Raw genomic sequence first — 26276 nt, 5'->3', positions numbered from 1 at the left:
CCCATATGTTTTTTTCTTCTAAATGTACCCTTTCTGAAGTGATTTATCACCATTTATTGCAATATTATCCTCTGTATTTTGCATTGTTTCAATGAAAATCATGTGTTTTGTCATATTTAATTTACTGATCATGTAGATGTTCATAATAGCTCAGATTAAAGTTAAGGGTTATTATATCAAAAACAGAGAAAACTGCAGAAAAAAGTTACTTTTTCAACAAAATATATCATTAACTGAACAGAAAACAAGTGTCTCCATCTGCTGTCATTTATCAAACTCCATGGGTTTTACTAGTGAAGGAATATTGTAGAAGATGACAGTGTTTCCATGGTAACTACTGAGCCCCTGAACATTCAAATGGGTCATATCTGATGACCATGAAAAAATGACAAGCTCCATTTTACACCAATCATTTACATGTATTTATAGGATTAGTGGATCAACAGGTATTAAACATCAGGATCAAGATCAGTAAAAGACTTTGGACACTGGTGGATGTTTGGGTCTTTATGGGTTAGAAGTAAAATGTACAATGTACAAAACCTGTTTACAGCTTCACTACAATCAGCCAAATGTAATCAGACATGTAACATGTATAAGCAGATGATTGATATGGATGCATTTAATATCACCTGTTTTCAATGATCTGTTATTTTCCATACTGGAAACCTTGTGTTGTGCCTTATATGCATTTTGACTGTGTGCAGAGGTCAACTGGATAAGAGCTGAGTCCTTATAATGACTGCAACAAAAGCTCATGTTTGTCTGAATGTCAGTGAGTGTAAGCTATTCTAATTTGTTGGAAGAGTATGTTTACAGTAAACTCTTTGTACAGGATGAGATGTGTGTAATTTACACTTAATGTATAGTTTGATGTACAGTGTGGTTAGGATTTCTGGGTATTTGGGTATTGGTTACACATTAACTCATTTTTGCATGTTTCATAACCACACATCGTTCCACACATTTAGAGCTAAATTTAGCCATTTTTATAGGCAATCTGATCCCCTTAAATGAACTGATAGGATCAAAGCAATCTCCTCTCAACTCACAAATATATTTAAAACCTGTCCAGTTTGTCATATTTGCGTAATCTGATGTTAGACAACTATCTCTAAGCCTGAGTGAGTTTGACATAACAGGGACTCTTTTATTCTCATATCAAATGACACTTAACAATAAAGACAAAATGCTGCCTCAAATAATCAGTTTTATATAAACAAACAATAGAAAATCCCTCTGTGTATTAGTTATATCCTATATATTTCAATAGGTCTGTAATCTGTCATCAGTTTATACAACCTTTAAGTCTATAACAATGATTTTAGTGAACAAAGACAGTTTGTCACAATGAGTCGCATTAAGATCTACTGAACTACAGAGAAAAGGTCAAAGTGATTATTTTACCATGTTTCAACTGAGCAATGAGTGTCACCATAAGAAATTTTATCTTAAACACTGCTGCTTGTTAAATGTCAAAATAATTTGAAAGTCATTTACTTACTTAACTTAATGTACAATCAAAATAATAAAACTCATTTAAAATCACAAAAAAATTGATTTATTTTATAAACATTTGTAGTCATGACATAAAATCCAGCGTTACATAAAGGGCCTTTTGTGCTGCTGTGGTCAAGCCGGTAGATCAGGACTACACATTACAGGACTAGACAATGGTTTGTTCCTGTGAAGGAGGAAAGTCCTGGTTAAATGCCACAAATATTTATGCAGTCTTTCTTTCTTTTTTCATCTCTCCATCTGCTTTTCATTCCATTTTGCCTGAAGAAACCAGGGTGGCCTTTTCAGATTCTGCCTAAACTTTGAATAAACTGTACAGTTCAGATGTTGGCATAAAACTGGAATTATTTTTAACTTGGCTGTGGAAAAGTGAACGCATACAGAGGCTTATTATCTGTGTGACTATCTCACACCTGCCTCTTTGTTTGCACAGTCACACATTTAGCAAGAAGTTGAAGATGGCAGTCCATGATAAGTACATCTCCTCAGCTTTTTACAGCAGGGTTAAGTAATCTGTATCCCCGTCAGCTGGCAATAGTCTGACTCTGAGGGCTGGAAGGGGCTGGGAAACATTTCACCCCTCTTTCTGTCGTTAGATCCATCTGGTCTTCCTCCGGCTCTTCCTCTTCACAACTGTCCTCACTTTCTGACTGATGATTGCCATTTGTTTGGGTGCTCTCTCCGTTTTCTACTCGCTCATTCGCCGAGGCTTTCTTGGTGACACTGACCTCATCGTCGCCCTCTTGGTCATCCTCGACCGAGCAGTTTGGATCTTCATCTTCTTCACTGCCACTGTCATCCCTGTCGTCTGGTCTCTCCTCTCCTCCACTTCCTTTGCCCCTCTCCTTGTCGATCGTGAAGAAAGGCTGTGTCGGTGCAAGAGGAGTGGTGTCCATTTCTTCATCCTGGCTGATGCTAGACATGACAGAACAACAGGGAATACATTTAATAAAGTAGTATTGTCATGTTAATTCAGGGTTCCTACAGGTTTCAACCAGTTAAATTTAAGAGCTTTTTAAGACTACTTAGAACAGAATTTAATGTCTATTTCACAGCCATACTGGCAAAAATTTGTGACTTCTAGAATTTAGGAAAATATATTTATTTACTCCAATGCTTTGATTCCCAGCGTTCAGTCATTTCTCACTGGGGGCTGCAAAGTTACCATTAATTGGTTCCTAATTTCAATATAAATTGTCGGATTGGAAGGGGTGGAACTGAGTCAATTAATGTTACCGTAATTTCCGGCCTATAAGCTGCTACTTTTTTCCCCATGCTGTGAACCCGCGGCTCAAAAATGATGCGGCTAATTTATGTTTTCTGGGCTAACGATCAATCCGGCTGTCAAAGAAGGAAACAGAGCTGCTGCACGTAAGCTTGGCATCAATGAATCAATGGTGAGACGTTGGAGATGGGGTGGGTGTGGCTTATAGTCAGGTGCGGGCAATAGTCTGGAATGCACAGTACTTTCTTTGCAGCTTGGACATTTAACAGACAAATTTAAACAGAACACAACCATCAAGTTTATGGCAGCATAACTTAATACCTACCATATCAAATTTAACACCTTTTAAAGACTTTTTTGAGGCATAAATGCAGATTTGTAAAATACTTTTAAGACTTTTTAAAACCCTGCGGGAACCCTGTAATTATGTATTGAGTATAAAACCAAATGATTCCATCAAAAGATATCAAAACTGGGCAGAGTTTTTGGTTCACACATCATTTGTTACCAGCAATAAGTATCAGCATATCTGGTGTGGTATCAGATATCCTGTTAAGATGGTCAAACATTCACTCAAAAAACTTACTAATGTGGCAACACGTCTGCTTTAAGCCCAAGAATGTTGTTCAGTAGCAAACACACAGCCTTTCCTTCTTCCTTGATGCCCATGAGTCAGACACAACCGCAGTGTTGTCATGGCTACACTGGTGACAGGCATTCACGTGTGACTTAAATGAGACTTTTGGGTTGTGAGACAGTATCTACTGTCAACGTCCACAGACTGTGTACGTGACTGTTGTCTCACCTGACTGGGGCTCCTGCCACTCTCATCTTCTGCCACATGTAGTTCAGGAACATGGACGCCTGCAGCAAACGCCCAATTCTCTGCATGTGTCTCTCTGTAGGAATAACAGAAAACTGTCACTCAGAGGTCCTCATACAGTCACTATTTCAATTCAGATTAGATAAACAAAAAGATCTGGAAATGAAAAGAAAACATTGAACAGCCATTTTGTAGAGCCTCAAAACAGTAGTTAAGTGAAGGCATCACGCCAAGAACTAAACATCCTGTTTGTCCAGATGAACACACAATTCCTCCTTTAGTCATGTCACAATCCTATTTATATCTCATGTTTATATCTCATTTAAAATATGTCCCCAGGGAAACGACACAGGTCACCTACTGTATCTACCAAAGTGATTCTAAACATGAGTACACTATCATTTTCCTTTTCCATTCTGTTGACAGCAGCACATTCATGCAAACACGTCAACTTTTTTATTGAGTTTCCTTGGCATTCCTCCACATTATTGGCACTTTAGATGATGTTAGACTTACTGGATGTTTTACATTTGTCTAGTGACTTTATGTTTTCCCCACTTTTCCCACACATGAAGGAGATTTCTTCCTGTGAAACATGGGAATGTACAATATTTCTTTCCATGATGTACAGTTTCATCATATGGTTTTTGTGGTGTTTGTCTTCTACTTAGTTTCTTCTACTATCTACTACCTTTTTATCTCCAAGACAAATATGCTTTGTGGACAAATGTATTGGGACTCAGTGTTTCCAATGTCATCTAAAGCATTACAAAACGCTCCAGGGTCTGGTTTTGCTTAATTTTACTCAACACTGTATCTTTTTTTATAATTGTTTTAAAATTTTCCACCAACTGATTTCTAAAATATTTGTCATGTTTTAACTTTATGTAATCATCGCAAACCACAAGTAACCACATGGTTTCTTCAACTTTCACTCAAGAATAAAAATCAGCCTTTAAATTTAAAAAAAAAGGAGCTGTTTGTAAGAATTATTTTCCAAGTAATCATAAAATGGCCCTGAATGTCACCAGACATCAAGAAATCATGTTCATATCAAGTACTGATATCACTGACAGTAGTAGTCCAGCCAGAATATTTGTATTTGAAAAGCAAAGTGTTAGCCCTTAAATAATATTTACGTTGTCATTTTGTGTCTTGGTCTGATGCACTGCTCATCACCTATCTCCCAATCACGAAGTCAGTAGCATTTGGGGATCCAGGTTGCCAGTTCCTGCTGAGCTGCGGCCGGAACATTTCTGATCATGAATGTCTGACGTTACTAAACCTAAAAGGTCTCTTATTATTCTCAAATACATAGTGACAAAGTGAGAAACAAAACAAGAGTATGTATAGGAGATGCTTTTGAAACATGGAGATGACTGAAAGCAGAGAAGAATTTGAAGACAGTCTCCTGGGGCTGGGCCGCGGTCTCTTCTCACGCCCCGAGTGAAGACACCGCAGCTCCTGGACCAGGTGAAGAGACCGGGCCTGGTATAAATACCGGTGCAGAACTCGTTGCTTGCGATGGTAGCTCCTTGTAATAGACGCTCATGCTGGATCTGACAACCCCTAGTCTGGGGGGAGGGGAGGGGATACCACGCTCTACAGTATTTTGAATGTGATTGCAGTACCAGTTTTGGCCACAATCCAACATACGGCTCCTTTAAAGAAATACTGATTTGACATTTATTGTGATAACTGTAACTGACATCAACATTTTTATTCACAGTACTATTTCAAGTCAGTGGTAAAGGAAAGTTCTACTTCTGTGATGTGTCCCACTATTTTTGTCCATATTAGTTCCATGTGGACACACTGGGTCCCTCCTAACCTGTGTATGGGATGAGTCCCTCGAGGTGCGTTCGGGCGCCCTGGTACTGCAGCAGCTCCTCAGGTGGTACATGTGTAAGGAGAACCTGTAGGACAGCCTGGGCATCCAAACAGTTCCTGGCGTTGGTGTTCCAAACCACACAGAAGCGCAGCAGAGACTCTGAGTGCGGTCAAAATAATAACAGGCTTTAGTTTGGGACAGCAGCCAATAATGAAGAAGGACAAGGAACAGAGAAGAGTAACAGTCTGTACTGCACTGCCTGCTGATGTTTCAGCCTTTTGGGAGAATGCCAGTATTGTTTCAAGGTGTCACTGATAGCAGCAATTATCGCATTTTCCACTTTACCTTTTAATATCAACAGAGATTTAACTTTAACCACAGCATCAAGGATATTTATGGACCGTTACCTTTCTGATCCAGTCGAAGTTTCAGCAATGTTTTCTCCAGCAGCTCTTGGTTTTCTGCTCCCTGACGAATCGCTGATAGTAACACAGAACATGAAGTTAAAACATCAATTTTTCCTTAGATATTGTATTGTCAATTAAACAGGTATTGTACGGAATAGAACAGAGCTACAAAGATGAATTATTTGTCTGTAAAACTAAACTTTGACAACTTTAATATGATGCAACATTAAATGTTTCAGTGTTGCTGATTGACAACAACTTCATATTTTTCCACTTTTTTTGACATCCTCCACTTTAAATAATTAAGTGATATAATAACCATCAGATAAATCAATTATGAAAAATTAAAAGAATATGATGTATATATTTTGGTGAGCTTACACCTTCCTAAGCAAGACATCTGTCAAATTACTGTTATATAACTACAAAGGAGCAAATTTCATTGGCTGAATTATTTGGAAAATCATAATGAGTGGGTGCTGACCTGAAAAGGTAAATGTAACTAAATATATCCTGTGTTATTATTGTCACCTGCATTTTGAAACTCCAATACAAGGAGGATTACAAAAACCTGGCACTCCCATGACACACGCTTGCCTTTGCTATTCAATATTAATAAATATTCTAATCCTGATTCTCTCAAAAAGGTAAGCATGACTGAGCATGTTCATGTAAGCATGACCAAGCATATTAGATTTCACTTTAATGTGAAAAATATGGGTACTTCAATAGCTTATTGTTTGATGTGAACTCCTTGAATTACAGGTGTGTTGGTCCACTCTTTGTGTTACTGCATGTTAATGATGTTCTACATTTGAAACTACAAACAGGTCATTTCTACTGCTGAAATAAATGTGTAGAAACACACACAATATGGTTCAAATATGCTTTTACATTGCCTATTTTTGGTTAAATGAGAACATTTACTCCAACCACCATGATAAAATTTTTGTTTTGTTGTCTTGTGTTGCTACACAATAGTTTTGCAAAGCCACAAGTGTTTTCCTCTTTGTTATGAAACAGGACAAAAGTGGATTTCGCTCACCCACACACCTGTCTATTGACAAGTTACATGTGTATGTCTCAATGGTGGAGTGACTCAGTTCTTACTAAAAGAGAGCAGCAGTGCATGATAAAAGAGATGACAGACTGATGAAATGATAGTTGGTCAGAAAGATGAGAAAAGGGTGAAGCTAAAGGATAAAGTATGTGTTGGTTTATTATACTGCGCTAATAAACTTTGTGGAATAAATGACAACAAAAGCTAAATGGAAATGTTGACAGAATCAGTCAGATATACATTTAAATAGAAAGTAAAAGTCGCAGGATGAAATACCTTTGATAACAGTCAGGACAGTGTGAGGCTGGTCCAGCGAGATGGCGAGACCCAGGGCTTTGAAATACTTCTTCTCATGGAGGAGGTTGGACAGTTCCTGCTGCCTTCACACACATTAAACAGACACATTTATAATATGTAAACACATACTAAAACCTCAATGTAAGCTCTTCAGTACATTAATAATGGTACACAGTGTACTGCATATAAATCATTTTACAGACTAATCAATTATGTTTACTGAAGCACCTCTGAAACGTCTCTGTCCTTAACCAGCTCAAAGTTTTTGTTGGATAATTGTCCCATTTCCAGTCAAGTTCTTAGAAAACCAGTGACAAGAAAATACACCAATGTTTTCAAGATGGACAATACTCTCTTGCTACAACACACAACTTGAATTGAAGTGAAGTTTGTATTATAATTTTTGTTTCATGGAGTGATTGTTGGATCTGTGCATTGGATGGATTTGTGAACTGTGTTTGTTCTTCAGACTGAAATAAAACAAATGTCTACATTGTTCTCTTTTATCATCCTTTTCATCCACAATTTGTATTTGTATATGTGGTGAGACCTAACAACACCACATTTATAGTAAACACTAATGTCAAAATAAATGAATGGGAGTCCTGCTAACCACAATATTAAGTCACAAACAGTCCCGGCCTCATGTCAACTCTAACGTCACGCAGTATCTGTGCATTTGTCAGGTGTCAGACAGACAAGAGGTTGCAACACGAGAAAATGTAGATGCAGGTCGGGCTTGTGGTTCAGTGACTCCTGCAGGACCTCTAACCCCCAAACACAGCACACCAGACTGTTTGCCCACCACTTCAGTGTAAACAAGTGGGGGGCACAGGGCTTACCGATGTCTAGTCTGTGACATTTTATCTTTTTTTTTCCTAAACCTGCCACCACCACCCCTCTTCGGAGGACAACTTTATTTTTAATTACAGCTCGTATTTAAGCAACAATCTCCAACTTCATATTCACGTGTTCATCCATTCCTTGCTTGTATACATGTACATAGAGGGAGGGCTCATATAGCCCAAAGTGTACAGACAGGATGAGACAAGACAGTAGGACAAAACAGACATAAGACAAGACAGTGGGACAAGCCAGTCAAGACAAAAACAGATACTGATTACATATTCATCATTATTATTATTATTAAGGTTATAATAGTTTTGGGTTTTTCATTATAATTTAGTTTTATTTAGTTTAGACTCTTTTTTTCTCTAATTCAGTTAGTATCAATTAGTTTTTAGAGCAGGTTTGCTGGTTTTTATTAGTTTTCATTTTTTCTAAATGCTTAGTTTTACTTTTGTTTTAGTATTAGTTTTTTCATATCTTTTATCTTCCTCGCTGTCGTATTCAAATAAATCCAATACAGGACTCTGCTGCTTTCTCCCAACTTTAGTCTCGATTTTGCCAGGTAGAGTGGGGACGAGAAACAGACTCTAAACGACAAGTTACGTGAAGTGATGGACCATGAAGTGCCATATGGTGCCAGCAGCAAAGATTGCTCGAGCAAAATAAATCAATTTCATATCAATCTGACATTGACAAAAACGAAAACGAAGGGAATTTTATCCATAATTTTTAAATGTTTTAGTTAGTTTTGTAAGCACACAATACAGTTTCAGTTAGTTATCATCTTTTCTTTTAATTATAGTTTTTATTTATTTCAGTTAATGAAAATGTTTTTTCCAATTCTGGTTTTCGTCATTTCGTTAGTTTTTGTTAACGATAATAACCTTGGTGTGTGTGTGTGTGAGGAGAGAGGACCAAACACAGAGGGGTTCTACTGCTGGGTGTTGCATGGAGGTGGTTCGGTTTAGGTTCTCCAGTGAAATGTGTTCTAAAAGGGGGAGGAGAGAAGGAGAGAGCGGAGGGGGGAGAAAAAGGTGTAAAAGACAATGTGTGTGTAACATACTTGAGTATCTGATCCTCCTGCTTAGCCTGCTCCTCTGCCAGCTCCACTTCTGTCACATCCTGATGGAAGGGATTACAAAGAAAGCATTGTTTACAGTAAGAACCAGCTAAAACTAAAGTAAACAAACAGCTAAGGTACACATAGCAAATATTGTGTTTTTTTTTTTTTTTATATTTATTTCCAAAAGGCAACTGGCCATGAAATTTATGCACAGGTGAAGATTTTTTTTTTCCCCAAATCAATATATATTGCTGTTAGAGTGACAGCTAATCGATACTTCTTAAACTCATCCTCATGTTTTCTGTCAGTCCACTTACTTCCCACACAGTGATATTTGAGTCTGCAGACCCCGTCACCATCTTGTCGTCTTTGCGGCTGTTGTGGAGACCCCACACTTTGTCCTGGTGGGCGTCCAGGGTCTTCACACACTCGTTGGTTTTTATGGTCCACAGCTTTACCAAACCATCTGAGCCACTGCAGACAGAGCCACAGAGAAATGAACACGTGGCATGACTGTTAGGAAAGCAAGTTTGTTTATTGTGTTATTTCTTCTCATGTGGGATCAATTGGGGGTAGGTGGGTTACCTTGTGAGTAACTGAGTGCCTCGGCTCACAAAGATGACCTTCAAAACTGATGCGTCATGCCCCTCAAATGTCTTTAAAAAAACAAGAAACAATCATTACCACACAACCAGACAACTATCCATCAAATTACTGTATATTTTTTGTTTTAATTTAGCATCATTACTCAGGTGGAAATCCGCTGAAAATGGCAAATTCATAGCACGATCTGCACACACACAACTAATTTCCATCATTTCTCGTGATGAGTGCACACTTTAATCCCACCTTGAGGCAGCTGAAGTCCTGCAGACCCCAGAGCTTAGTGGTGCCATCTGCAGATGAGGTGGCCAGCACCTGATCGACGGGGGAGAAGCAGACAGCCCAAACCCCCCGACGATGGCCCCGAAACACCCCGAGCAGGCTCAGGCTCCCTTCGCCTGCCAAAGACCACAGCTTAGCCGTGCGGTCCTGAGACCCTGAAGCCAGCAGTTTGTCATTAGGTGATACTGCAACACTGTTTACATCCTGGAGAAAAGCAGAAGAAGGACAATGAGGAAAATAGGGATAATGTTTTAAAAGATGTTAGGTATTTGCTAGAAAAAGGAAAAGTTGAGAAACAAGGATGGAAAAAAAAGATACAGGGCTATTAGTCTTTACCTTACCAAATAGGAAGTACTCTCTAAATACCTCTCACGACATTTCCACCAGTCATCTCACTAGGCTGTGACTAACATGTTCCACTGTCACTGAGTCAGGTTATTATAAAATGTTTGGCATGGGAACAAAAAAAAATCTTATGCAACAAAGCTTTGATGGACAGGATCTCAATTGTTATTCAGTACATCTTGAGTAAAAAGGAAGTAGGTGTTACATAAATTCTAATATGCGATACATGATATGACATCTTTCTTTACAAAAAAAAAATGTTCGACAAGAGAAAATGTTGCCAAGAACTGATGGATAGAATGTCAGTTACTATATCGTACATCATCGGTCAGAGGTTATGCAGTGTAGGAAGTAATGATGTGTTGACGTTCACGCACTGAACGTGAACCAGTATGGCAGCTCAGAGCAGCGTCACAGGTACAAAGCCAGAGTTGGAAGACCTTCTGTCTTCTCTAAGATCTCCAATTTGGGAGCATTTTGGATTCCCTGTCAGTTATGTCAATGGAGAGAGACAAATGGGTAAAACAAGAGCGGTGTGCTGGCATGGTTTCTTGAAGATCAGTTATATTTCTGGTAACAAGTCAAATTTCGTAACGCATTTAAAACGACACCACCCAATCGTTAATATTACTGCTACCAAGAGAAAAACTGTGACCCAATTTTTTACTTCAATAAAGTTTTTATAAATGAAATTCGACTGCTTCACTGTATTGAAAACGTACCAAACCGAAGTTTTTCTGTACCGTTACACCCCTATACTATATCCATCGGCAGCTTTTCAGCATCATGCTCCTCGCTTATGGAACAGCCTGCCAGGGAACCTCAGGACCGCAGAGAATGTAGAATTTTTAAAACCAGGCTCAAGACCCACCTCTTTAATTTGGCTTTTAACTAATGCCTCTGTTTTATCCATTTCATGTTTTATAGTTACATTATATTTTTATATATACGTCTTATATTTCGATTCTTTTAACCAATGCTTCTGTTTTATCATTTTCATGTTTACTATTTATATTATATTTACATATATATGTCTTACATGTAGATTCTTTTAATCAATGCTTTTATATCTTTTAAATGTTTCTTATCTACATTCTCCAGTGTTTCATCAGAGTGAACCCTCTGTGCGGGGGGGCGGCTGTGGACTGGTGGCTGTGGCGCCTTCCTTCACTGGGGTCTGCTCCTTTCTGGTGGGTGGGGGTCCCTGCCGCTGTGATGTGGTGGCAGTTGGCCCTCTCCCACTGATCGGGATGCGGCGCTGTGTCGCTGGCGCCTGGTTGGCAGGGTCAGCGGCTGCCTCCTGGTGCGGATGGCTCCCTGAGACAGCGCCGCCTCCTCTTTTACTTTCTGGTTCTCTCGTGCTCAGTCAGTCTTTTTAAGTGGATGTGTGTTTGTGTGTGTGTGTGTGGGGGGGTGTTTACAGATTTTTAAACTTATATGTAAAGTACTTTGTGCTACGTTCTCTATGTATGAAAAGTGCTATATAAATAATGACTGATTTAGCGACTGATCGATCGTCTCACTTTCTGATAAGTTTCTACTAAGTTGTATTTTAAATGGAGGCATTTTCTTGCCAACAGTTTTGTGCAACTTTTTGCGTTTACCTGCAACTTTCACACAGATAAAGGAACCTGATCCCAGTTAAAAGAATTGTAAACATGTGTGATTTCAGAGAATTAAAGTGTCACTGTGACAGCAGCTGTGATACAGAGAATGAAGGTTTGAAACTCAACTAAACTGAAAGGCAAATAGAAAATCAGCTTACAGAGCTGCGCGGTCAACTGTAGGTGAAATTAAGACAAATTTAATGGATGATAAGAATGCAGACATGGTGTGAATGGTGAGAGCGCTATCGGCCAATTTGTCATTTTCTTCAAATTAAAGAGAAACTATCGAACTGAATCATGTGATCAATGTGGGAAAACAGATACTCTGGGAATTAAAAAAAGAGATGAATTGTCTTAAGCATCAACAGATTTATGCTCAAGATGTCAGCTTTGAATGAACACACAAAAGCCTTTTTGAAACTAATTTGATGAGGATACACCTTCTTAATAAAAGCAATTGTTCTCTGCTTTTTGTTCTGATACCTGGCAGAAAATCTGTGAGCACACCTTTGATTTCATGTTATGCGCTGTTGCTTTACCACAGTATTTGTGGTGTGTGCACATGTGCCTTTTAAGAGCCATTCTTTCTGCTGCAAAAACAACTGTTTTTTGTACTTTTTTTTTTTACCTTATCATGTGCCTTCTCAGTGGCGCGTACAGTCAGCTCATACACATCTGTCCCTGTGGTTGACAAATCCGCAGGCAGATCCCACACCTTCACAGTGCAATCCTGACTGCCAGACACTATGAAAGATGCCGTCATCCTGGACACAAACAAATAAGGATTTATTCCAGAATAACTGTATCTGTACAAAAATCAGGGGCATGGTAAGGTCACAGGGTCGCAGGTCATGTAAAGCATTACCTGGAGCAGGTGATGGAGCCCACAGCATTGGTGTGGCTTGAACCACGTGCAACACAGTGCACCTGACCACTATCAGCATCCATCTGCCACACACGCACTGACCTGTCCTAAAAACAAACACACAACATTCAACTGTTACTTTCTACACATGGTTTTATTGTGCCTTTCAATCATGTGAACAGTTTAAAATCATGTGTCAAAATACCTAAATGTGATTAAATATGGCTATATTTGATTTTTTTTCCTTGTCTCGAGTGCAAAGTTTGGTGCTCACCTTTGCACAACTTGCAAACAAAGAGCCCTTCTTGAACACATCCAATGAGAGGACAGTATCTGTGGAAGATAATCCAATGGAAACAGAAGAGGGCAGACAAAATAAACACATACCTATCAAACCAGTTCAACAATACACTTACTGAAGCACACAAAGTATGTCAGCGTGATTATCTAAGATCTGAAACTTTCAACTGTGATTCTTCTAATGACAGGTTTCATTTCCAATAATCCACTCACGACTGATGAATGACTGTCACATGCCGCTGAGAACCAACACCTCAGCAAAAGGTCAGGAAAAAATTTTAAATTAGAGAGCGGTGGTTTGATTTATGAGTATGTGTTAAGTAAAATTAAACATTCTTGTTTGTTCTAGAAATTTGTGAAATTTCTCTCAAATTCCAAGAAAAAACACTGTCAATTAGAACATTTATTTGCAAGTGACAAAAATAATGTGTTTTCAGGCAAGTTCACGTTCAAGGTAATAAGTTCAGATTCGTTTATGAACATCAACAAAAAAAACTTGTTTTAAACTAGAAGACTTTAGAAATAAATATAATATTTCCTGTGATAACCCTGCACTTCACAGCTTTCATGTGTCTCAGCATGGTATCACACTGATGACAGATGTTTTAAGAAGCTCAGCTTTGTTGATCTTCCTCTTGATCACAATCCTGACATTTTCAGGGGGATTCAGGTCTGGGAATTGGAGTGATTGCTTTAACCATAATTTTTTTTTAACCATAATTACCCATAAACCCATGTTTTTGAAGTTATTGGAATGCCACTGCAGTTTTAAGAGGTTACAGTAAATGTTATGACAGAATGCATGTTTCATTTGGATAGTTTAGAGTGCTTAAATTAAAAAAAAAAAAAAAGAAATAAAAAGAAGAGGAACAAAAGATTAATATTTTTGCTACATGAAAATCAAGGTGCCTTTCTGTAAATACAAAAGTAAAACATGCTGATGTGTATTTTTTCATATGCATGTGCTGCCCCCTGCTGGTGACTGACCTGTGTGTCCGTAGAGAATCTGACAGCTGTTTGTCTGCAGCTCGAACACTTTGAGCTGACAGCTGTTGGTGGCCACCACAATGTGACTGTCATTTTTTCCCAAGAACTTCACATCCAACACTTCATCGCTGTAACCAACAAACTGCCACATAAGGGAGAGAGGAGGAACAGTGTAAATGATAATTAATTTCTAAATAGTAAATATCAGTAAATGTATCCTTGTCCAAACCTGCTGCTGTGTGGTGAGAGCAGGCAGCTGGTAGAGCAGTATATTGTGTTCAGCAGTAACTGTAGCCAGTCTGGAGGATGCCGGCAGGTGGAGCAGGTACGTCAGACTGCGGGGGTTGTCGTCCTGGTCTTCGCCCTCATCAGAAACAAGGCTGAGAGTGGAAGGGAGCGTCTGGGTGTAGATGCAGCGTGCGGTGCTGGCCTCCCATACTCTCAACACACCTATGAGGACGAAGGGACAAGAGATGAGTGACAGGGGCACAGAGACCCTGCTCAGACCCTAAAATAGCATTAATCCTGATGAAGCCAAACACAAGCGGACAGTGCTGAGAATCTGTTCACACTGGGTTTTAAAATGAGTCTCTTGATTTGAAACTTCTGATCATATCCGAATTAACTGCTAAACCCCAACTATTGAAATGACAATATTAACTATTCTACTGGATTTTATTTGCTCTCTTGCATAGTCTATGCTTCAGTGATGATTAAATCTTTGATAAATTTCTGCTGGATTGTACAACCAGTGGATATTCTAGTTCCTCTAGTGTTTTTGATCATTTCAGATTTCTAAATCTCACGCCACTGGTTTGCTACACGTAGCACATTGACGCATCCGGGACACACGCCTGTTCATACTGTTAAAACAATGTGGACATACAGTATGTGTCCCAAACCACCTCCAAATGCATCTTGAGTCATCGGAGAGGACTACATTCTGAAATGTGTCCAACATGTGTTTCGACATTGTATTAGAGGTTGTGATTGGACTTGTCAGGATGCTACAAAAAAGTGCAAAGTTATGCATGGTAAGAGCCAAACCTTTGCTTCCAGCTGTGATGAAATGTAAGTCCTTGCTCTTTACTTCAATCTCAGAAAAGTCCTTACTCTCAGGCAGCAGTACAACCCCTTCCACAGCCTGGAGACAAAAACAGAAATTAACAGAGGCAACTGCAGTAACATGCATTATTGAAATAATATTAAATAGACACCTTTACTCAGTCTTGGTAGCTGGGACAATCCAGAAAATTTATCTGTATGCATCAGCATCTGTAAGCCTAGGAGAAATATCTTTACCTCATATACAGGTACAGTTCTCTTGGGTTTCCGGGTCTGCAGGTCCCACACTGTGCAGATTTTATCTCTACCAGAGCTATAAACAAGAATGAGGACAGAATTGAAGTTAAAAAATAGACTGCAACAGCAGCCCTGAAATTTCAAAATTGACTTTATTTCAACTTAAGGTAAAGCATGCACAGTACCTGACCATGGTGTCACCATCGGCGCTGAAGCTGAGAGAGGTCACAGCGCTGTAGTGGCTCTGCAGGACACAAATACACTCACTAGAGCGCAGGTCCCACAGCCGAATGCCACAGTCCAAAGAGGAGGAGAAAAGCTGCAGCCGGTTGATATCTGGGTGGAACTCTACAAGGCTGCGTAAATGCAAGGATTTCGTTTTATTTATTTTATTATTTTATCACAATATCACCAGCTTCCTTTAAATCTGGAGCTTTTCAATGTAGCTTTAAGATTTAAGATTAAAAAAATGTCAGCAAAAGTCAAAATGAAACTAAGCTTTTAAAAAGAGTTATTGAATGAGGACTGAGGAACAACAATCCACAAAAGACAACCACAAAGAGTGTAACTGTGTTTAACTCCAACTCATGTGGAAAATGAAGTGACAGAAACATTTTCTCTGAAAAAGGCAGTTTTGAGTGATCTTTTTCTATTTTTCTTTTGGAAAGTCGCATTTTAATTTTTATACCACAATAATGTTTTTTTTCACACCATGTTTTCATGATTGTATTAGATTTCATTAGTAAAAACCTCGCGTAAGCACTGGTAAAACATTAAGAATTGTTTCAAACATGATTCTGGAAAAAAAAAAAAAATCTGTGCTGACTTACTGTACAACGCCTGACGATCCTTTGAGGTTGTGTGTGCAGTATTGTTTCACCACATCCCAGATCTTAATAGTGCCGTCACAGCCTCCTACAAGACAACAAGGAGAGTGATTGTCAGTCTAAAACATAATGACATGTATTATAGATATCAGACAAAAAAATGACAGAAACAGCCATTATCAGTCCAAGATGACCTGTGGCGAGGAGAGTGGATGTGGAGTCAAAGGTCATACTGGCTACCGGGACCATGTGAATGGCTTTCCAGGAGCGAGTACATTGAGCTTGCCTCCAGTCCCACTGCTTCAGCAGCAGAGCCCTACTGGCGGTGACCAGAAGCTGTGATGGGACACAGAGCAAAGAAGTACTGAACACTCCTATTCTCTTATATTGACTAGTGTATATGTTTTTACAGAGTACATTATAAAGATGTACAGATGTAATCATAGGTAGTGCATGTGTTGCTTACCTCATCATCACAGCTGAGTGCAAATGATGTGATGTCTTCCTGATCATCCTACAAAACCAAATATGTGTAGTCTTGAAAAAAGAATCTCAGCCTATTCAAGAGCACAAAAACACTGTAATCCCGACTTTCCTGAATACCTACAAAGATGATATGTGTATGGTATCTGAAGAAACACATGTGAGGTTGACTTGTACATCTGATCATTTCTGCACCAAGACAAAAAAATGTAACCTTGATTGTAAGCTATATAAATGGTTAAATCTTAACTCACGTGCTCGATGCTGTGAACGATCTTCCCTGTGCTGATCTCCAAAACATTGACACGAGTTCCACAAGTGCAGAAGATGTACTGTTCATCTTTGCTGACCTTAAAAATAAGCAATTAGGTTAAAAGACATCTCAGTCTGGTCCAGCAAACTCACGAACGGAGATACGTTTTGCAGATAACTTACCTGCACTTTTCCTCCTTTGTAAAAAGGCTCGATCTTGCTAGAAACTGCATAACTGTAAACAGATATACCTGTGAGTTATCGGTATTTTGAAGACACTTTTATCATTTAGCATTAGCACCAGCACCTACTACTATGTAGATTAGCGTTATGTTTAACTTACAGCGCGTGATACTTACTTAGTTTTGAACTGGAGGTTGGTGTTCGCCATATTTCCAAAAGTATATGCCAAAACACATATATCTGGCAGCTAATGTGATATGAATTACTTTTTCTCACTTCACACGTTGGCTACAGTCAATACTTCCATCCCGCATGTTGATACCGTAGTCGCACGCATTATACGTCATCTGAGCAGCCAGGGTTGTGATTGGTCAGTATGTTGTCACTGTATTATCCCGCTTTCTTTAGTATAAACTTATAAGTAGACGGTATCTCGCATTTTAAGTCATACAAATGACTTTGTTTCACTTTAGAAGTGTGATTAGTAATATGTAGCGAATATAGGAGTCTGTTCGTGAACTTTATCAGCCACATTTCCTCACTGTGGCTCAAAACAATAGATGCTGTCGGATCTATTCATGTAAAACATCGCTGTTTGACATGTAGAAGCAGCTTTGGTGCTAGAACAGCAGGGAAAGGGCGCACCATTATCTCCCTTCATTTATATAATTTACTGTTTTCATTTGTCACACACACACACAGGGTCACACCTTCATGTTTTGTCAGGAATGTTCATGTGTGTTGCATTGATAACACGGGTGTGTGTTTAGTGTGTGACATGTGAGTGGAGCGATATGGAGTAAAACAGCGCATGGAATGGAAACACGGTGAGAATAGGAGATTGTCATGGTAAGTAGAGAGCATCTTCTGTAATTATTCATTTCTTTGATGTGGATTTGAATATGGATTTGTTTTTCTAGGTAATTGATGCCTCTGGTCAATTAAAAATACATAGATTTTTTCTTTTAGGAATACCTTAACTTTTATTAATTTTGTTGATGTAAATTTGCTTGTACTTTGAATTCTAGCCTTCTAGCCTGTATATATCTAATACGGTTTTAGGTACACTTTGACAATGTTTAATTTATTTCCGATAAAACTGAGACTCACCCGAATGTATTTTATTGCTTGGGAATTTAGTAATGTTACATGTTTTGTTGTAAAAAAAAAAAAAAAAAAAAAAAAATAATAATAATAATAATATATATATATATATATATATATATATATATATATATATATATATATATATATTTCTGTAGATGGGGTACATGGATGGTGCCTGTTATTTTTTTTAATCATGTGATTGGTCATATGACTTTCCAGAACAATTCTGTTTTGTGAGCGCACCCCTTTGTGTTTGAAACACTGTCCACTGGTTGTGCACGGCAGTAAAGTGATAACTCGTTTATTATACTGTTCATTTCCAGCAGCAGGTTTGCTCTTCAATATCTCCCTGAATTGAATAATATTCTGATGACAAACCCATAATATATCTGTGTATTGGGTGCATCCAGGCGGACCCAGAGGTGTCAACACAGAGTGGGGGCTATGATGTGGAGCTGTTTGTGGACACTCCGGACTATGACCTGATCTGCACCATTTGCCAAGGTGTCCTCAGGTGTCCAGTTAGAGCAGCATGCCACCACATCTTCTGTAAGAAATGCATCTTACAGTGGCTGAAGAGGTACTGTAAATAATGAATGAAATAAAAAACTAAAAGCTGTATTGGATTACATTATTCTTACTTTATGTATAGTTATTGTTGTATACTATTGTTGGACTAATAGTTATTTTTATTTCCAGGCAGGAGACCTGCCCCTGCTGCCGAAAACCTGTCAACCCAAGCTTGATCTTTGTTATGTTCAAACTAAGTAAATCTATAGGACGCATGAAAATTAAGGTAGGACATTTTTATCATTGATTGATTTAACTATTAATTTAACAGAAGTTTAGTTGTTACTTTAATTTCCAGTCGGTTTCAGCATATATTTATTATTTTATGACAATAGTTTTTTCAGTGCTGTTTGAATACACACATTTCTCCCTGGGGATTAATGAAGTATTTGTGATTCTGATAATAAAGCAGCTAATATATGTTTTTGTAATATTTCCTAATATGGGATCAGTGTAATCTGCTCTTGGTTGTAAGTGGAATATGTTGACACTTCTCTACTGTGAGCTTCTTATCTAATGTTTGTGTCATACCTATTGTATATGTTATGGTGTCACTTCATGTTGTTTTCCATTTTGCTTGCTCTAAATTTCTGATTATGGCTAATGATTACCTTGTATTTTGTTCTATCTGGCCTCTCACAGTGTAAAAATGAGATCCGTGGTTGTGCAGAGACCTTCCCTCTCTCAGAGCAGTATTGCCACAGTATGAGCTGTCTCTATGAGCTTATACCCTGTCCTTATCAGGGCTGCCGAGCGCAGCTCCTCCGCAGGGACCTGGACACCCATGCGCGCCATTGTGAACACTGGCGTCAGCCCTGCCACATGGGCTGTGGGACGATACTCTCCCACCGCACCCAGGCTCAACACAACTGCTACAAGCAGCTGAGGCAGGAGTATGAAGCCAGGCAGAGGAACCACAGAGCTATCGCCACCGCTCTGCAGAGGAAGATGAGGAGGATGCAGAGCACCATGGCTCACATGAAGAGGCAGATAGGGCTGATATGTGAGAGCCTGGAGGTGATGGATGACCTCCATGAGGTGGAGGAGGAGGATCTTGGAGAGAGTAGCGGCAGCTCCAGTGGGACTCCAAGTAGCAGCAGCAACTGTTAAGAAGTAATTTATGGCTGCTGGTGGGCTAGTGCTGTGTGTAAATGTTTCATGTGTTAATTTATTTGAAGGTGTGTTTGAAAACATAGATAGACATGATTAAATTGAGTGAATCTGTAACAATTTTGTGCTGATGTATTTTTTAAATAAAGCTCGACATTACACTAATCTCATAGCTGTTTCTTACCTTTATTAAAAGCATGAGTGCAGATTATTTTTTAAGGGGGCATAGTGATTAAGGATCAGCTAAATAATGTTTAAAGCATCCTGGTCTGTTGTCAAAATGGCAACAATATAAACAATTTTAAAGAACAGTCATGTTTACATCTATATTTTAATCTTTATGACAAAGGTATTTGTCAGTGGAATATCTAATAATATGAGGACCTGCAACATGTATGAAAATAATACATATAAAGATAAATACATAATACTATCACTAATATGACAATATTAACAAATGTAGCCCAGCAGTAAATGTAACCGTAAATCTGTGTTTAACCAAGGAGTTAACTCTCAACTGTCTATGTAGGTAAGTCATAAAATTCACCAGCAGGGGCAGTAGTGGATACATTTCTTTAGAGACGAAACATCGCGATAGCAGCTACATATAAAATCCGGCGGAACTTCTCTCGGGCCTTCTTCCTGTTTTAACGATCACGTAAGTTGACGTTATTGCTTGTGTCTCTGATAGTAATCCTCGTTTATCTCATGCATCAGTCAACTAAAAGCATTGAATTAATTCTGAAAATCATATATCGATGGGTTATTTCAAGCTACACAATTATTAGCAAGAACAGTTAAGCAATATTTGGGTTATCTATAAATGTGAGGGATGAGTAGACATCCACAGCTCTGAATATGGCGGTGACTCTCGTGCTTTGTTAAATGACATGTACTTGTGTATATACATATTTGAATATGGGAGCCCTGTTTTGGTGACTTGAAGAATGTAATATTTTGTTCCCCCGCAGCAAATGGCGGACGACGCCGGTGGTAGAGGAGGTTTTCGCGGAGGTTTTGGCGCTGGTGGCCGCGGCCGGGGCCGTGGACGCGGCAGAGGCCGTGGCAGGGGCCGTGGTGCTCGGGGTGGCAAGTCCGAGGACAAGGAAGTGAGTTAATAGCCCATAGCATATGTTTACGAAAAGACAACGCGTGGTTAGACATTATGTCTGTTTTTAGACAAGATTTGGTAAGTGTCTAATGGAGATGCTGTTTATTTCAGTGGGTGCCAGTCACCAAGCTGGGCCGTCTGGTTAAGGACATGAAGATCAAGTCCCTGGAGGAGATCTACCTGTACTCTCTGCCCATCAAGGTGAGCAATTGGAGGATACTTCCATCATCCTTCAAAATGTTGGTAGAGTTGTGAATATTTACAAGATAATGGGATACTATTATAGAGGGTTCCTGCTAGCTCCTGTAAGAATAATTGAGCCTAGTATTTTAAATGACTTGATTTGTGTATGTATTTTTTAACTTTGTTTTTCAAGGAAAAGTTAACATTGTATAAAGTCTTCATTATACACTTTCAAGTGTATGAGATAAGATCTGTAAAAGATCATAGGCTGGCTCTTTATTTTACTGTCTTCTTTCTGTAGCACTTTGAGATTCTGCTGAATGAAAAGTGCTTTATAAGTGCAATTTTTAAAAATAATTATTACTATTAAATTGATGTGAGATGGGTTTTGACTAGCATTTGCGATGACCCTAAGAGGTTTTACGGAGTCCCTGTTACGATGCAGTGGTCTAACATTCAAGTCTGTTTTATCACAGGAGTCTGAGATCATTGACTTCTTCCTGGGGTCTGGTTTGAAAGATGAGGTTCTCAAGATCATGCCCGTGCAGAAGCAGACCAGGGCTGGTCAGCGCACCAGGTTCAAGGTGAGGTTGAATAGCTACTTTGATTATACACTTGTAATTAACTATCCAGGTCTATAGTTTTAAACATTGCCTGATTTTGTTTACAGGCCTTTGTTGCCATTGGTGACTACAACGGCCATGTGGGTCTGGGGGTGAAGTGCTCCAAGGAGGTGGCCACAGCCATCCGTGGAGCTATCATCCTTGCCAAGCTGTCCATTGTCCCAGTCAGGAGAGGTTATTGGGGTAACAAAATCGGTAAACCCCACACCGTACCCTGCAAGGTGACTGGACGCTGCGGCTCTGTCTTGGTGCGTCTTATCCCTGCCCCCCGTGGTACTGGCATTGTGTCTGCCCCTGTGCCCAAGAAGCTGCTCATGATGGCTGGTATTGACGATTGCTACACCTCTGCCAGGGGCTGCACTGCCACCCTCGGCAACTTCGGTAAGAGTCTTTGTGTTTTCTTGTATTGCTTTTCTCTCCTTGCTCTGCTCAGCTTCACCTCTGTAGTGGTGTAGTTGTCGTTATCAGGAGAGAAATTAAAGAGTATTGTAATGCACGGCAGAAAGACTTGCTTGGTAGTCTCCTCTGTTCCCCTGTCTGTGCTCAACATTTTGCCTTTCTAATACTACTGTTAAATAAAACTCTGCTACATCTTCAGTATTTACTCATTGTTTTGATTTCCTCCTCAGCCAAGGCCACCTTTGACGCCATCTCCAAGACTTACAGCTACCTGACCCCTGACCTCTGGAAGGAGACAGTCTTCACAAAGTCTCCCTACCAGGTTGGTATTCTACACACCAATTGATTACTGTGACTAGAACAACCATGCAAAGTGATGCATTAACACTTGATTTTTGCTTCTTATTCCAGGAGTTCACTGACCATCTGGCCAAGACTCACACCAGGGTGTCTGTGCAGAGGGGACAGGCTGCTGTAGCCACAACCTCTTAAGCTTTTTGTACAGTGGAACTGTTGAATAAACATTCTGGAACACCACCTAATGTGTACTGTCTGCTAATGTCTTTAAAGATTTCTTGACATGTAGTTGAGTTACAGTAGAGCTAAATGCTTTAATAGGACCAAGGGAATCATATTGGCAGGAACACATCAAATGTTAAATGGGGAATGAAGGACTTCAGGGTTGTGTGTGGGGGGGGGGATGGATGTTTCTGCTTTAAAACGATACCAGATTGTGTTCGTAACTTGAGTAAAATTGAGTTTGATATTAAAATACAAAACTCATAATTGGCCAACTACTTGCATCCAGGCCTACTGAGGATCAAATTTAACCTGAATGTTGGCTACATTTCATAAACCTCTTTAATGAAGTGGATTAAAGTACCTCATGTGAGGGGAAAATGCTACTTAAAACATCCTTTAAAGGTAATAACCATTAGTTAACATGGTGAGACAGAAAAATAGTGACTTAAATGTCACCTTCCTAAGATTTTAGGAAACTAACTTGACCAGAATTTAGTATTTGATCTCAGGAAAAGGTCACTTGTCAAAATGTAACTTGGACAATTTTCAGAAGGTTATGTTACTGTGGGAAGCATCAAAGTCTGGCCATAGCACCAGTGAATATAGAAAACAAATTTAAACGTGGCTGAAAGCAGGCAACTTGCAACCTTCTACTGTTCCAGACGGTGCTGTCAACAATGTAGTGGGTAATAAACAGACACAAGTTAACATACCTTTTTATTTTACAATTATTACACAGGTCAGAGTTAAGGATAGCATTGTTCTTAAGCTTTCTGGGCCTGAGCTGCCATCATTCTTTCTTTCTGCTTCATCAGACATTTTCTTCCACTGGCATAGGCTCCCAGGTCAGCATCTGGAATGCAACAAACACTTGAAATTTGATACATAGTCATTTTACTTTATCTGTCCACACACACAATTTATCATTATTTAATCCTTAACGTTTCACAGAAATACCTGTCAAGACCAAAAATGATACAAGTGCAAAACTAAGATATGAACATTTGTACAAAAATATAAGTAGATCTTCATTAGATCCATTTAATCTGTATTTAGTTTAGAATATGGAGGACAGAAACAGCAGTACAGCAGTGCACCCACAAAACTACATACATGATTTAACACAAGTTTATTTGACAATTGGCAAAGTACTCACAGCGGGACTGGAAGTTTTGGGTCACCTCGTTGAACTGCTGTATTTCTTTGGCACAGTTCTGCTTGTAACTGGAGCCTTCTCTCTGGTGACAGGCCCTCATACGCTCCTGAATCACCTTCACAATTTCTTGGTCCACTTTACTGAGAAGTAAAAACAACATGTTTACATACTGCTGCAATAACCTCTACTCTTGTCTAAGGACACTTCAAAGATTTTATAACTGGATTATAAGGACTGGTCTCCATTACAGCACAAGTGCATTATTTTTAGATTGTGGAGGAAGTCTTTCCTCATCACAGTCAGTGCCTAAACTACTGTGTCTGTATATTGTTCTCGTAATTTAAAAGTACTCATTTTGCTTTACACTGAAGGGATCAGCTATGTTTACTGATCTCAATAAATTCAGTTCTATTCACTGTTCGTCTGCAACCTGCAAAAGCATTCAGAAAACCATTTTAATGTCATCTTATTTTAGCTGATGAATGATGAGATTTATTTTTATAGCAAGTTGGAAATATGCAGGGCAAACAGAGTCTGCAAATCTTGTACATTCTTCAATTTTTTTTTTTTTATCCATCTGATCGAACAGTGATAATTATGTGCTTGTTATTGGTATTATTGTTCATCTCATTAATGATCATGTACTTCAATACATTCTGAGAAGGGAATGAATGAATACAAATGAATAAATCAGTGATATCCTAATATATTTAGCAGTTAATCAAATTATGAATAATGAACTCTTGGGCCCTTGGAGGTCTCAGGGCCTGAGGCAATTTCAGTTGATTGTATGTTATTTTACTCACCAGTTCAAGAACATCTAAGCTTTTCTATTTGTTGCCTACACTTCATCATATTGACCATAATGTCCACATCTTATTTAATGCAATCCCTTCCCTGGTCGATCCACTTACTAGTCTCTCCTCCATTGCATCTCAGCCTCATAGTAGCAGAGGTAATCCCCCTCCTGGCAGTCCGTCAGGTCGGGGACACGGCGGAACTTCTGGTGGTAATAGACGAACCTGTTTTTTGACCGTATGCTGTCTATCGTATCTGAAAAAAAGGAAAGGAAACAGTTTCTAACCCAGTTTAAAGCAGGATAAATGTATGTGGTTTGCAATCCGGCTGCTATGTCAACGAATGACAACGTTAGCCAACTTTAGCTGTACATTGCTGCTAACCGTTCACAAGCCAACCCTGTAGTTTTCAGCCACAGTCTTGTGATTGAGTCCGTGTGGTATTCAGTAAACAATACCATCATTAAAATATAAAAACATGCCTACTATGTTCCCACAGTGCTTCTTTGATTTTTTTCATGTCTGTGTTATAGTGTTAGCTTAGCCAGTTAGCTTAACCTAGCTTACCTCTAAATGTGGTGACAGGCAGATCCACGGAGTAATAAAAGAGTTTAGTCAAAATCTGGGCTGGGTCTGGCAGTGCTGACTCCCTGTTCTTAGCCGGGGTCTGCCGAGGAGGCTCTGGGTAAGCCCCTTTATCAAAATCTGAAGGCATTTTGCCTTGTTTTGTTCGAAAACGAAGAAATCCTACAATTCGACCTCGACAACTCTCCTTTCGAGGTGGCGCATGCGCAACACACACAACACAATGGCGATTTAGAGGTCAACAAATCAAACTTTTCATTCCAGAAATGTTCTCTTTGGGGTTTTTTTTCCCCAGTTGGGTGCAAATTATATGTGAGTGAATGCTTTTCGTATGTAGAATAATTCTTTTATATTTAACTAAATGGGTCGAAGGCAAAAGATCACAGGTCAAACTGTTTTACCTTAAACATCCAGTAGGTGGTGATGAAGAGTTGGCTACAATAACATAGAACCATGTGACCTTAACTCACTCTTAGCCAGCAGCAACTAGTGGTCAGTGTGAAAGATATCCAGAGTGTTTTGATATTAGGTTTCATTGAACATTTAAAACATCAAATGTATATTAACCCTTTCATGCATGAATTATGAGATCATTTATCAAGATTTTTTTCTTTATTCCTCTTTGGGCATTAAAAAAACAATGCAATTATTTTATTATTATTTTTTTTTTTATGAAGCTATTTTTCATGGACTTGCAAAAATGTCCACTCAGCTGACACCATGTGTTTAATTTTTGAAGCAAAGAAACATGTATTTCCTGAAATACTGTCTGAAAACTATGAAATAAAAACATTAAATGCTGCTAATTTGATGTTTTCTCACATTTTAACATACACTACAAACAAAAAGTTATGGATATTTTAAATTTTTGGTTGGGATTCTTGCACAACTCTTTTTACATTTTTTATTGTGTGAATTGAAACACATTTTTTTAATGACCAGACAGTTTTATTTACAAATGGCAAAAATGACCAAAAAAAAGGCAAAAAAAAAAAAAAAAAAGT

General features: G+C 38.9%; 4 protein-coding genes across 7 annotated transcripts; 2 read left to right on the top strand and 2 right to left on the bottom strand.

The window, feature by feature from the left end:
* Positions 1-1538: 1538 nt before the first annotated feature.
* tbl3 (transducin beta like 3) lies at positions 1539-17430 on the bottom strand. Of its 3 annotated transcripts, none has more exons than XM_030141634.1 (24): positions 17286-17430; positions 17110-17161; positions 16929-17024; positions 16658-16705; positions 16386-16527; positions 16195-16279; positions 15550-15720; positions 15365-15440; positions 15110-15206; positions 14292-14512; positions 14063-14204; positions 13050-13108; positions 12776-12882; positions 12539-12674; positions 9923-10162; positions 9659-9729; positions 9391-9547; positions 9074-9132; positions 7141-7244; positions 5805-5876; positions 5398-5556; positions 3549-3642; positions 2038-2433; positions 1539-1999 (listed from the first exon to the last, which is right to left on the bottom strand). In XM_030141634.1, the coding sequence occupies exons 1-23, from the start codon at positions 17315-17317 to the stop codon at positions 2043-2045; spliced, it is 2811 nt and encodes a 936-aa protein (XP_029997494.1). In that variant the 5' UTR covers positions 17318-17430; the 3' UTR covers positions 1539-1999; positions 2038-2042. The 3 variants fall into 3 exon arrangements, with proteins under 3 accessions (XP_029997494.1, XP_029997495.1, XP_029997493.1); XM_030141635.1 differs by having other exon boundaries at positions 1539-2009; positions 2049-2433; XM_030141633.1 differs by having other exon boundaries at positions 1539-2433.
* Positions 17431-17592: 162 nt separating this feature from the next.
* On the top strand, positions 17593-20055 carry rnf151 (ring finger protein 151). Of its 2 annotated transcripts, XM_030141679.1 has the most exons (5): positions 17660-17689; positions 17880-17958; positions 18627-18796; positions 18916-19012; positions 19429-20055. In XM_030141679.1, the coding sequence occupies exons 2-5, from the start codon at positions 17956-17958 to the stop codon at positions 19894-19896; spliced, it is 738 nt and encodes a 245-aa protein (XP_029997539.1). In that variant the 5' UTR covers positions 17660-17689; positions 17880-17955; the 3' UTR covers positions 19897-20055. The 2 variants fall into 2 exon arrangements, with proteins under 2 accessions (XP_029997538.1, XP_029997539.1); XM_030141678.1 differs by having other exon boundaries at positions 17593-17958.
* A 479-nt stretch (positions 20056-20534) lies between these two features.
* On the top strand, positions 20535-22749 carry rps2 (ribosomal protein S2). Its single transcript, XM_030141677.1, has 7 exons — positions 20535-20554; positions 20868-21005; positions 21119-21208; positions 21667-21774; positions 21861-22194; positions 22443-22534; positions 22624-22749. The coding sequence occupies exons 2-7, from the start codon at positions 20871-20873 to the stop codon at positions 22702-22704; spliced, it is 840 nt and encodes a 279-aa protein (XP_029997537.1). The 5' UTR covers positions 20535-20554; positions 20868-20870; the 3' UTR covers positions 22705-22749.
* Positions 22750-23432: 683 nt separating this feature from the next.
* Positions 23433-25487, bottom strand: ndufb10 (NADH:ubiquinone oxidoreductase subunit B10). Its single transcript, XM_030141684.1, has 4 exons — positions 25255-25487; positions 24805-24943; positions 23891-24030; positions 23433-23587 (listed from the first exon to the last, which is right to left on the bottom strand). The coding sequence occupies exons 1-4, from the start codon at positions 25400-25402 to the stop codon at positions 23499-23501; spliced, it is 516 nt and encodes a 171-aa protein (XP_029997544.1). The 5' UTR covers positions 25403-25487; the 3' UTR covers positions 23433-23498.
* Between the last annotated feature and the right edge of the window lie 789 nt (positions 25488-26276).

Source organism: Sphaeramia orbicularis, chromosome 8, assembly GCF_902148855.1.
Source record: "Sphaeramia orbicularis chromosome 8, fSphaOr1.1, whole genome shotgun sequence".
NCBI classification, from domain to species: domain Eukaryota; kingdom Metazoa; phylum Chordata; class Actinopteri; order Kurtiformes; family Apogonidae; genus Sphaeramia; species Sphaeramia orbicularis.
The sequence above is the reverse complement of the archived record's forward strand: the minus strand, read 5'-3'. Positions and strand labels throughout refer to the sequence as shown.